Source organism: Crassostrea angulata, chromosome 7 (assembly GCF_025612915.1).
Source record: "Crassostrea angulata isolate pt1a10 chromosome 7, ASM2561291v2, whole genome shotgun sequence".
NCBI lineage: Eukaryota > Metazoa > Mollusca > Bivalvia > Ostreida > Ostreidae > Magallana > Magallana angulata.
Window position 1 is genome coordinate 24,070,706 of NC_069117.1, and position 13,392 is coordinate 24,084,097.

The 13,392-nt window shown below is 31.3% G+C and overlaps 2 protein-coding genes across 2 annotated transcripts; both read right to left on the minus strand.

Annotated features, from left to right (window-relative positions):
• Positions 1-5,893: 5,893 nt before the first annotated feature.
• On the minus strand, positions 5,894-6,996 carry LOC128155808 (serine protease inhibitor Cvsi-2-like). The gene is made up of 3 exons (XM_052817671.1): positions 6,845-6,996; positions 6,126-6,245; positions 5,894-6,043 (listed from the first exon to the last, which is right to left on the minus strand). Exons 1-3 carry the CDS (start codon positions 6,882-6,884, stop codon positions 5,952-5,954), a joined length of 252 nt encoding a protein of 83 aa, XP_052673631.1. The 5' UTR covers positions 6,885-6,996; the 3' UTR covers positions 5,894-5,951.
• A 3,006-nt stretch (positions 6,997-10,002) lies between these two features.
• On the minus strand, positions 10,003-12,243 carry LOC128155809 (serine protease inhibitor Cvsi-2-like). Its single transcript, XM_052817672.1, has 3 exons — positions 12,084-12,243; positions 11,388-11,501; positions 10,003-10,117 (listed from the first exon to the last, which is right to left on the minus strand). The coding sequence occupies exons 1-3, from the start codon at positions 12,121-12,123 to the stop codon at positions 10,023-10,025; spliced, it is 249 nt and encodes an 82-aa protein (XP_052673632.1). The 5' UTR covers positions 12,124-12,243; the 3' UTR covers positions 10,003-10,022.
• Between the last annotated feature and the right edge of the window lie 1,149 nt (positions 12,244-13,392).

A 13,392-nucleotide genomic window follows, 5' to 3' on the forward strand; every position in this document is an offset into this window, starting at 1 on the left:
AGGTCAATTGAACCCGATTTTAAGGATTCTCATTGGTGACATTATTTATTGAAGTCTCAAATTTCATGTTTATGCAATATTTCTATACAGTCTCTTAATGTGTATTCCAAGAAAATAAAGAACATTTTTTAAGATTCATTTGTCCATCGGTATATCTGATAAATAATTTAGGATCCCAACGAATCCCGTTCATATTTTTTCAGATTTTTAAATTTTCAAAATATGTTTGTTGCTGTGCAGTTCGACAGCTGTTCTAAATAATTAAAAAGACATTATCCTGTTCTTGCATGCATACTTTTAAACAAAATGACATGTAAGACTTAATATTTATTGCTTTCGCACCTTTTGGCAACATTTTGGCCCGTTGCGGACAGAAAACAAGCCAGTTCAAGAAATGCTTATATTCTTATTCTCGAATGTAAGATGGTCGCACCCCATTTAAATTATCTGATGGTAGATAAAATAAATTAAATTAAATTCATTCCTTATAATAATTTAATTTTCTACCACTAAATTCAGAAAATAAGGCCCATTGTTTAGTAAAATGACGTTAATTAGTACAAAATTTAATTTTTAAGTCAAGCAGAATTATACGTTTTGCACGCGCGTCGTATTAAGACGTAGACAAGTTATGATATCGATATACAGTATAATTATATGAATTTGTTTCGCCAATAAAATGAGGCGTTACAACCAGCATTAAATGGTATAGATTTATCCTAGATCAATACATCATAAGTTCGACGTTAATTTTTCTATACATTTTAAAACGCACATCGTGTAAAAAAGATGGATTGAACATACTACGGGTCGCATTTTGATTTAATTTGATTTATAATGCAATGTTTTACATTCTTATGTAACGATAAAATAAATAAATTTTACATGCTTACAAAATATTGCATACTTTGATTTAGTAACATATCATTTGATTTAAAAAGAAATTGCACTGGCAATTTTATCATTTAAGAAATTAATCAAAGCAGAAATATTTACATTCACTGTATAATTACTTTCGGCGACGTTCAATTTTCTGTAAACACACATAGCATTTAAGCGGTTCACAAATACTTCATACAAATAAACATCAACATGAATATAAATACAATCATTGAATGCTTATTTTTTGGATGTCGTCGGTCCTAAGTATGCATAGCCTGGATGTGTTATAGGACCGACGACATCCCAAAATAACCAATCAATTCATGGGATCCCTAGGGATGTTTTACATTCAAATTCTAAAGCATCAAAAAATAAATTGAAGCATTTAAAGGTATCTATTTCCCTACTACGTTTGATTTTGAAACAGACATACAAGGGTTGATTCAAAAGTAATGTCATACAATGCATTGCACTTCTCACGGGGGCTGTATAATATAACAGATAAAAATTTAAACTGACATTTTCAATAGAATTTCTATTAAAATTTGAATTTAACTACAATTTGGCAAAATATGTGACTTTCATATAAATAAACTCTCATCAGGTTTTGTATTTATCGAAAAGTGACAATTTGCAGAGTACTTTTCATTCTCTTATTTAATATGCAGCTTATATTTCACCTATATCATTTTCGCATTTCCTTCACGTTTTCACATTTATGAACAAGGTCAAACATTATTCCAAAGCGTTGCATTACCATATTGTAACAAATCGTGAAAATTATTGGAGGGTGTGAGAGATAAATGAATTTCCAGTGCTTGTTATCTTATTTCGTCAAACATTATTCCAAAGCGTTGCATTACCATATTGTAACAAATCGTGAAAATTATTGGAGGGTGTGAGAGATAAATGAATTTCCAGTGCTTGTTATCTTATTTCGTATGTTTCCTAATTTAAGATTGTCATTAGCTGAAAAAATAGTGACCTGTAAGTAGTTCAATACGAGTTTCATCATGCCCTCACGATATGACTCCAGGAACATGTTATCCTTCACGTCTGGTATTTCCAATGTATTAGTATTCGGATGGAATGATAACTCTTAGTGTAAAATAAATATCACAAATTTCTCTTCTCTTTTTCATTTATTCCTTGGAGAATTAATTTGAAGAATGATGAGAATTAACACTAAAACTTCTGATTGTTGAGGGTTATGTATGCAAAATTAAACAATATCACGTTTTCATTTTTTTATGGAGTACGAACACGAGTTTTTTTAGTCTTTTTATATAAAAAAGTAGGTTTTTAATGTATCGAATACTTTTTGGGGTAAGCTACTATTGCCAAACAGTAATAATTATAAAACGTTGTTTATATCTTAAAAAATATATTTTTTTCATTAATACAAATAAATGCGTAACTCTTTTTGATAACTCAGTGACTTTAAAATTTAATATATAATATTAATTTAATATTATATATTAAGAATTATGCATCTATCCAAAAAAGAAGATACACAATTTTGAAAAATTGTGATTTTCATGGGAATTATTTTAGACAAGTCTCATTAAGGTCTTCCGTTTTCAACGGAAGACCTTATAGTGATTGTAATGTTTTTTCTTTCTTTTTCTTTTTTCCCCCTTTTTTGTCGGCAGAATTTCTCAGAGATGGCTTGATAAATTTCCTTGAAATTTTCAGGAATGATAGAGAATGATAATATCTCGAGGCGTTTTTTTTTTCATTTTTACAAAATTCATTTCCGGTCGTGCGTCTCCTGTCCCCCGTCAAAAAACCTTGTTCCCTCGAGATCTCAGAATCGGCAAGCACTTGGATATCCAAACTTTGTGGGATGATAGACCTATATCTGTAGATGTGTTTAAACTATTTTGTTTTGTTCGGCGTAACTTCCGGTCGTTACCGGAAGCACTTCAAAAATAATTATTTTTACGCATTCATTTTCTTTTTAATATGAATAATAAATAAGTATAAATCTATACATAAGTTATCAATAAGATGTTATATCAACAAAAAAATTTTTCTTCCGGTGAGACATCTCAATTATCTCAGGTTGCTTTTTTAAAACACATTTTGTACCCACGAGATCTCAGACACTAAAAGTGATCAAAGCACAAAACTTTCACGGATGATAGGCATTCGATTGAAGATGTGTTTAATCAGTTTCATTTTGTCGACCGTCACTTCTGGTTCACACCGGAAGAGTTCAAATAAATCAAGCTGTTTATCCGTTTAACTGTTTTCATTCGATAGTTTCAGTTACTTTGATAAAAAATATTGTGAAATAGGCAAGTAAACCAGAAATAATAAATTGAATTTTCACTGAGCACTTCCGTTTGTCCGTTTCCTGTCCCGAGACTAAAAACCTTATTTTGACGAGATCTCAAAAACGGAAACGACTTGAACAACCATACTTTGTGGGATGATAGACATATGTATGTACATGTGTTAACATTATTATGTTTTATCCGGGATAACTTCCGGTCGTCACAGGAAGTACACCAAATTTTGATTTTTAAAATTATTTTGTTTACTTATCGTGGAAGCAATATTTAAGCTATAGAAATACAAAAGGTCATCTACAAATTGTAAAAAAAAATCTACTTCCGGTGAGACATCTCAAATATCTCAAATAGCCTTATTTTTATAAAAACACAAAGTACTCGCAAGATCTTAGAAACTATGACAGATCAAGACACAAAACTTATATGGATGATGGACATTTGTTTGTACATGTGTTTAACGGGTTTCATTTGGTCATACGTCACTTCCGGTTCTCACTTGAAGAATTTAAGCAGAAGACTTTTTTTACTTTAGATTTTTTTAACATTTTACTCAATCTGAAGAACAGTAACGTTCCGTAGGTAAATGTACTAAAATATCTACTTTTAATTCCCTTAATCACTTCCGTTTGTCCGTTTCCGGTCCCGAGACAAAACTCTTTTCTTAACGAGATATTATAAGTAACAAAAACTTGAACATTCAACCTTTGAGGAAAGACAAAACAATGTAAGAAGATATGTTAACTATAATAATCTGAATGATCTAGCGTAACTTCCGGTCGTCACAGAAAGTACTCATAAATTGACACCTAGTCTTTTGTTCTGTTTTACATAGAAATAATTTCTTGGTAATTCCTTTACAGTATATATTGTACATGTATCCATTTTATTTTAAAATAGAAATAGATTTTTTGGTACCGAATAATACATGAGGAACGGAAGACCTTTTTGTTGCTCTAGCAACAAGTGTCTAGTTTACTCTATTACTTTTCATTTTTTTACTCTCTTAAATCAAGTAACCACCTGACAATAATGTGTTAAAGAATGTCTGAACATGTACTTGTGTTTGAGAAAAGTAAACATGCGTAGTTACCTATAATGTCTTAATTTATTAATGTAATTAATATCGTTAAGTATGTTTGGATCAGAAACAATTCTAATAAAGTTTATTCTAGGTTAAATTAAAAAGCAAGGGGATGTCTTGCTTCATATTTAATAGAATAATTATGAAATGACATTACAAATTATTGTTTATGATACTACATGTAACAGTCGAAGACCAAAAATAACCCTAAATCTAATTTCCTACAACCAAAACCATCAATGCATAACATCATGCATATTATAATATTTTTGTACCAGGTTTTGATACGCTTTGTATTCTGAATATCAAACTTAAGTTTAAATAGGTTTGAAGGTTTACCCGAGTGAAATGCAATGTTAAAATACCGAATATAAGAAATTTGGTGACAATTTAGCCATACGTTTATCTAATACTAGTACAACTTTTGAAAAGGGTTAGACGTAAGCAAATAAGCAATGGTCAATATAGTTCACATGAATTACAAATATCTTCTGACCAAATTATATTGCTAGCTTACTATACAAAATGAAACAACGCAATGATTTATGTATAAGAGTATTCATTTTATGCAAACACCAACAGTAAGATTTATGTTTGTTAACTTATTCAAATAAATGATTAAACTGGTTTAACTCTAATATTGAAATAATAAAGATTTATCTCTTTTTATGTCATAATTTCTTTGGAAGTTCTAATGTGAAATGTGGTTAAAACGAACATCATTCAAGATCAAAATTCCAAAGGAAAAATACAAAAAGGAGCTGAGCAAACACGGATCTCAACAAAAATAAGAGATAGGATCAGGTGCCAGGATACTTCCATTTAGACAAAATATAAGACACTTCCTTTTGTATACGCAATAGCATTTTGTTACAACACATTTGGTAAATATCATCCCATTATTCTATTTTGTTTTTGATGATAAATATGATGATTTAACTTTGACAATTACACAGCAAATTATGCCAAACGGGATAGAGTATACAATGCATTAACATTCAATTTTCACATTTTTATGATACAAGACATTATTGTGGATTATTGTTTGTGAAAAATATGAGGAACTTCTGGTTTCGAAATGCGACGACAGAACAACATGCTGTTAATTTAGAACATGTGATATTACTTTCATAAACATTTGCTAAAAATCTAGATCAATCTAAATTCTCGGGTATAAGTTTAATATGCCATCCTGTTCTTTTTTCGCGACCGATTTAATAACTATGTATTAGGTTTGAATTAGTTTGAACAATAAAGACACTGGATATCAAGACAGAATACAAGTACGTTTGTATGCGTAAATTTACTTTTCTTTTTTATTATTTTTTTTTTCATTTTAGGCTCGTCAAATTGTTTAAAAAGTATTCTTAAAAGGGGAACCTTTTAGGATAGGAAAGAGATATCTCTATTAAGGAATACTATTTTGCTATAACATAACAAAAGTAAAAACCATTTCTTACAAGCTGGATATATTTCATACATTTACGGATCGTAGTTTTATTTAAATATATAAAAAAGAGTGGTACATATTCAACGCATCGTTCAAATTAAAGCAACTTAAAATCTAGTCTTTATCTTATTTTTAGATATTGAAGAAACTGTAAATATTGAGCGTTTTTTTTTACAAGCAACGCAAAGTATAATGTTTTATTAAAAATGTATTATTAATGTATTATGTAACAATTTATTATCTAAAAGTGAGTACATCTGCAATGCCCGTCGATGCAGTGGTGTTGGCGTCCGTTGTCACACCTTCCGGTGCATTGATCAGCGGAGGTACAAGCTGCAATAGACAATTTAACATTAACTTGCTAATCGCTTTTAAGAAAATTTACAGAAATATTGTATTAAAGCACTCTTCCTACCTCCGGAACCGGAAGCGGCTGTGGTGCATGTGCACTGGTGGTTTACACAGTGAAGCTCAGATCCGGAGACACACGATGTTGTTCTACAGTCTCTGGTCTCTCTGCACATCTCAGCAGAAACTACATAAAGAAATATTCAGAAAGGAAAGTCGAGAGTTCTTTTATCCCACGTTTTACATAAACCCTTGACCGTATAGATAGAGTTTAGCAGGGAGGCGGGGGGGGGGGGTCAAAAATCTTCCGCTGATTGGAGTCATGAACGTTTGCATGATCTAATAAGAAACGTTGTATCAATAATGATGTTAATGTGAATTGATCGATGTTGAAAGTGTCAAATTTGAGGCATACTAATAAGTCAATTACTTACTGCTATCGATTTCTAGTCCGAGTGAACCTATTTTTACGATTTTGATTACTATTAAGAGTCTTGTTCATCTTCCATATTTCTCGATTTTTAAAAAAAAAAAAAGAGTATTCTGACTAGAAGTCGCAATCATGTATCCATATATACACCTGTTTTGACTGTTTGATCAAAGGTTCTCGTAGAGTAGAGCGTAAGATGTCCTTACCATTACAACCAAAATAAGAAACATTTCAAACGTAAAAAAAATATTAAAAAGAATTCTTCGAGTGATTCATAAAAAAATAAACAATTATTCTGAGATTTGGCAACAATGTAATAAATCTACATTATTAACTAATTGAATGATCCAACATACCGGCTACAATTACAACGGCAAGAACAATGAAGGCTTTCATGGTGTTGATTGATATCTGGCGGATAGCTAGAATGATTCATTTACTTTGGCTTCTAGTTTTTATAGTACAGAATATCCTAGGTCATGCTTATGGCGTCTAAAAAAGCACGACCTCGACTCTTCGTGCACATAAATCGTGTACAGATATACTGTGCTCATTTATCATCCTATCTAGATATTTATTTAGATCATTTATAATAAATGTGAAAAGTGAAACATTTATGTAAGTATGATATGATCTTCTTTTTTTAGTTTTAAAGAAGATTATGCCTGATATGTTGTGTATTTTTTGCGTTATAGTGTTTACAGTAGAACATCTATTAAAATTTTATATTTTCTATTATTCGGCCTAAATATGAATTTTATATGAAGTTTACACTATCGGCTATCCGATTTAAGGAAAATGAAAATCTGCAGAGTGATTTCAATACTGTTATTTTATATGCTTCTAGCTCGTAAGTCATTTATTTTCACATTTTCTTCACGTCACAAAATTGTTGGAGGGTGTGAAATATAAATGATGTTCTAATTACTGTTATCATATTTCGTATAATTCCGTATTTTGAAATATTAGAGACCTGGAAGTAGTTCAACACGAGTATCACCATGTCCTCACGCTATGACCCTAGAAACATGTGATCTTTCCCGTCTGGGTTTTTTCAATGCCCAAATACTTAGCATTATGTAAGAACTGTTAATGTTAATATCATAAAAAAAATTGTTCACATTTTTTCTAGGAAATGAATAACAAACTTTAAATAAACTTATTTGGGGTTAAATAATAGAGCACGAGAAGGCATTTCTTCATTTTTAAAAAAAGGACTGTAAAATAAGTTCAGAAAAGATGATACTATCCCGAATATTAATCTTGAATTTTTAAAACAATGCACAAAAACATTAAACAGTCATCCAGCGTAACTGCGACATATTGCCGTAAAACATGGGAATACTTTAGCCATATATTAATTAAAAAAATATTTAAATCTTCTGAATGCATTTTGAAATAAATAAGGAAATGGCAAAATGGTTTACTGCACAAAGTTAATGGAAACATTAAACTATTTTTTTTAAACCGTCAAAGAAATTTCTCACTATCACATAAACCAAAGTTAAAGGGATTCTTAACTTTTGAAAACGTTCATACTTTTTCTACATGCAATGCAACGTTTTATTATAAAACATTTAGAAAAAATATTTCTCATTTGTTGTAGTGTTTGACGATAACGCAACATAGTATGTCTAGTGGGAAAGAATATACATAACATTCACAAGAAATTTTTACGTTAACTTTAATTCACATTTTACGTGCAATTTAACAAAAAACCAAACAAACAAAAAACAAAACAAAAATTGATACACATTCTATCTACGATTCATTTCTTAATGAAGGACTTTCGTGCGACTCATTTTTTCTTTGAAAAAAATGAGGCACAGCTAACACAGGATTTCAAATGTGACGACAGGACATAATACTCTCTTTTTAGAACATGTGGTATTGGTTTCACAAACTTTTGTCTCGATTCTAGATCACTCCGAATTCTCATATATGGGTTTATCTGCTAGCTAGATCATTTATCACGGTCGACTTTTATATATATCTTTAAGGTCATTACATGATTATGAACAAAGAAACAACAATCGTAATTATATTTTAATGAGACTAAATAGTAAAAACTGTACCTATCAGATATATCTTAAAATTAAGGGTTGTTTTCATAATCTGTAACGTTGTGAAGAAAATAATTAAATAAACCTCTATACAACACTTGTCACAATCATCAAGCCATCTGAAGATATGAAGATGCAAGTGTGTGTATATTTACTTTGATTATTTTTCCAATTTTTATTTTTATTTTATTTTTGTTAATGGGTTGCGTAAATTTTATAAAGCATTTTCTGAAAAAGGATTTATCACAATAGAATAATATAATTTCATATTTGGAATATTGTTTTTGTTATAATGGTACAGACTTTAATTTATTTTCTTTTTTCTGTATGATATAGCCCATTTGCCCATTAACGCTTTTTCGTCGATCCTAAAATTTCTTTTATTAGTAAATATTAAAAGTGAGGTAGAATTCATACAACGTTTATATTAATGCAAAAATCCCCCAGTATTAACCTCATTTCTATAAATGGAGTATATTTTCAAAATCAGTTTTCTAAAAATATTTCTCGTCATTTAACTTCCGATATGTAATCCAATTATAAAATAGCAAATTATATATTTGAAGTCAATTGCTTTAATACGACAGGTATCTCCATATTAAAAAAAACCCAATTATTTTGCTTAATGCGTTCAGAATTAGACACGTATCATGCACAGGTGTATTTCAAGTCTTGTTTCTTATGATAATAACTATGAAAAGTGTTTGTCGGAATTCGAAATCGGTGAAAGGTTTTTTTTTTCCGATAGACTTATCACTTATCTCTGTTTGAATTCATATCAAAACGTTTAGCCCAGATAGACCAGATGATAGTTTCAAGTAGAGACACAGCCAGCTTTGCATATTAAATCAGAACTTTCTTTTTATTTCGATAATTTTTCATGAACAATACAACCATCCAAAAAAACATACATGTGAATCCCTATATTTTAAAAATACGTTTTCACAAACTGAAAAATAAGTAGTAAAATATCTTTCAGGTTGGTAGAGATATAAAAGATAGAAGCATACATGTAAGTATAACCATATTGTTGTGGACATTTTACCGGAGATTCTATGCAAATTATGTATCCGAATTGTTCTTTATTTTTATTCTCTATCTTTTAGAGGTACGTATTGCTCTGCCTTAAATTCGTATTTTGTTTTATGGATTTTTAAACTGTTTTGCTTCAGCCAGAGGGGCTAGTAACATACGGTCATTTAATATTACATTACCTCTCAATGTTACCGGCTCCTGTGATCTCAGTCGCAAATTCTGTTTTATTGTTGTTGTTTCTCTTGTTTTTTTGTTTTCTGTACTCAATGTTTGAATAATATGACTGTTTATAGCAAAGATAGTCATGGTTCAATTCTTGTCTGTTGCAGCCTTTTTGTGTAACAAATTTAAACACGAAATTGATTATTTTGATCAGTTATTTTCATAATGCCATAATAATTTATTTACAGAGAACAGAGTTTTGCGATAGATTTATTTAGAAGTGAGTACATCTGCAGCGTCCGTCAATACAGTGATGATTGAGACCATGATGACATGATCCATCGCAGTCTGAGGCCATTGTACAACCTCCTACAACAAAGACAGTGCCACAGTGTAACTACACATACAAAAAATCAACAACATGAAAAGATTACAATAAAAAGGTTTACCCTGTCTTAGTGTATTAAGACACAAATCCTTAATTACTCATTATTGCACTTAAAGTACAAAAAGAGTTAAGTGTACAATGTCTATTTATGTACAATATAAAGTCAATGCACTAAGAGTTAAACCTGCAATGTATGCATAGTTTACAATGTCTCATTGTATGAACATTAAAATTTACAATGTTTCAATGTTGTTGTAATAATTTACAATGCTTCGGTGACTTGCACTAAAGTTAACAATGTCTTAAAGACCTTTAGTAAAGTTAACCACAACTGTGTGTAATTAAGGTAAAATTTTATACTTTAAACACATAATACTTGCATCACTGTCAGACAAATTTGTTACCTGCGATTGCAACCTTCTTCTACATACCAGACAGCACTTACTCAGACACTGAACGTACCCTTCCTCTATTACACTATACATAACTCAGCCACTGAACGTGCCCCGACCCCTCTATACACTATGCATAACTCAGTCACTGAACGTACCCTCCCTCTATATACTATACATTACTCAGTCACTGAACGTACCCTTCCTCTTTACAATACATTACTCAGTCACTTAATGTACCCTCCCTCTATATACTATACAATACTCAGACACTGAACGTACCCTCCCTCTATATACTATAAATTACTCAGACACTGAACATATCCTTCCTTAATACAATACATTACTCAGTCACTGAACGTACCCTTCCTCTATACACAATAGATTACTCAGACACTTAACGTACCCTTCCTCTATACACTATACATTACACAGTCACTGAACGTACCCTTCCTCTATACACTATACATTACTCAGTCACTGAACGTACCCTTCCTCTATACACTATACATTACACAGTCACTGAACGTACCCTTCCTCTGTACACTATACATTACTCAGTCACTGAACGTACCCTTCCTCTATACAGAAAACATTACTCAGACACTGAATATACCCTTCCTCTATACACTATACATTACACAGTCACTGAACGTACTCTTCCTCTATACACTATACATAACTCATTCACTAAACGTACCCTTCCTCTATACAATACAATACTCAGACACTGAACATACCCTTCCTCTATACACTATACATTACTCAGCCACTGAACGTACCCTTCCTCTATTACATTATACATTACTCAGTCATTGAACGTGCCTCCGTCTCCCTCTAAACATTATGCGTTACCCACCTGATCCCCCTGACGATGTACATGTACACTGGTGGTTGATACAGTGGACCTCATTGCCAGTGGTACACATTGTGTAGGAACAGCCGCTGGTATCTCTGCACATCTCACAGGAGACTGTAACATGAATGATTAACCGTTACGTTTTAAACATCATATTCAGTCGGCTTATCTTAAACATGTTATCAAAGAGAAAACACGTGATTTTGTTAGGCTGCTCTGGTTTAGTATTAATATAAGGAGAATAATTTCAAATTAATATATTTTTGACTGAATTGACCAGTATCAACATCTTATCATTTTTAATGAAAAGCTTCTTTATGCATGTCCTTGATATTTAAGGTCATGTGTTTAACATAAATGTAAAATTTTTATCAAGTATTTCCGTAAGACCTTTCCATTAAAATTGGACAAATGGTTGGCTATTTTCATCATCAAAACAGTTGTTAGAGACAGTCAAATAAAAAATTATAATATATCTTTTATATCTCAATTATTTCGAAAAACATTAAATGTATTCAGCTCAACTATTTTTTCTCAGTCTGCAACCTCACAGAATGAATTCAAAAAGCTTTGTTTTAGATTTAAATTCAGAAAAAAGTCTGTAGGTATATTTCCCCATCGTTGATTTATATTATCGGATTATCATTGTATCAAATAATACAATAACATTTACAATTCAAGTTGTTTTAAACTTACCAGCAACAATAACAACAGCGAGAACAAGGAGGACCTTCATGGCTGAACAGAGTGGTTGATCTTGTAGATGAGACTGGTCACTTTACGTGAAGAATGTCCTTATATACTGCTGCTTCACAAATACGTGTACGCGGTGATCATTCTGTTACAAAATCTTTTCATAGACCAGCACGATACAAATGACCAAATACATGGACTAATCCCCCCGGGACCCATCTTTCCTTAACCTCGGCCGTGTCAGATCGGTTGCGGTGGGGATTATAACAAAGAACAAGGATGAGATAAATGTCGATCTATTCCATTTTGACTTTTATCATGGTTTCACATTAATTAAAAGATTGTGTATTATTTCATCAGTCTTACAGGATAATCACTTCATCAGATGTGGAAACAGTACCGTAAAAGTGATTATTTACGATGGTGGTTAAAGGGACTTTGACACGATTTGAGCTCAAAATTTTCAAAACTTATTATTTCATTTTTGTTGTCTAAAATGGTTAATATGGATGTTTTAATGCTTTGTCAATATTTGAAAGTCAAATATAGAGTTACAAGCAAGTTACAGAGGTTTAAACTCTTTGTTCTGTAGACAAAGCTCGAGTCTTGTTATTGTTTACATATGCATTGTATTGGCATAAGTTTCACTCTGTTACTTTTTGTTGTTGATAAAAGTATTTTAGAACAAATTAAATCAGTTTATCTTGTTGCCTTAAGTTATTTTATCAAAAAAATTATAATGTCTTTACTTTTCATTACAATGTATTTGTAAACAAATATAAGACTCAAGCTTTGTTTACAGAACATTGACTTCTTTCCTCTGTATCTCGCTCGTAACTTGATTTCTAGCATTGAAATTTTGGTGAATTATTCAAAACACACACATCAAACATTTGATACAGAAAAATTATTTTAAAATTTTCATCTCAAATCGTGTCTAGGTCCCTTTAAGAACGCGTTTTGATTGATCAAACAGTACGAGTGGGTATTAAATACGCGGATACGTGGTTAATGGCCCAGTCACACATTCACGGATCAACTCCACGGTTCTACTACGGAATATTTTCCACGGTTGACACCGGAAAATCAAATAATCGTTAATGCCTCAGTCACACATTTACAGATCAACTCCTAGGTTCTACTACGGAATATTTTCCACGGTTGACACTGGAAAATCTAATGATATGGAGTTAGTACGGATGCACTACGGAATGGATACAAATTGATACATACGAATTACTAAGGATTTATACGGAGTTAAAACGGACTTCTACGTTCTAAAACGGTTTAGTAAGTTTTTCTACGGAAGTAC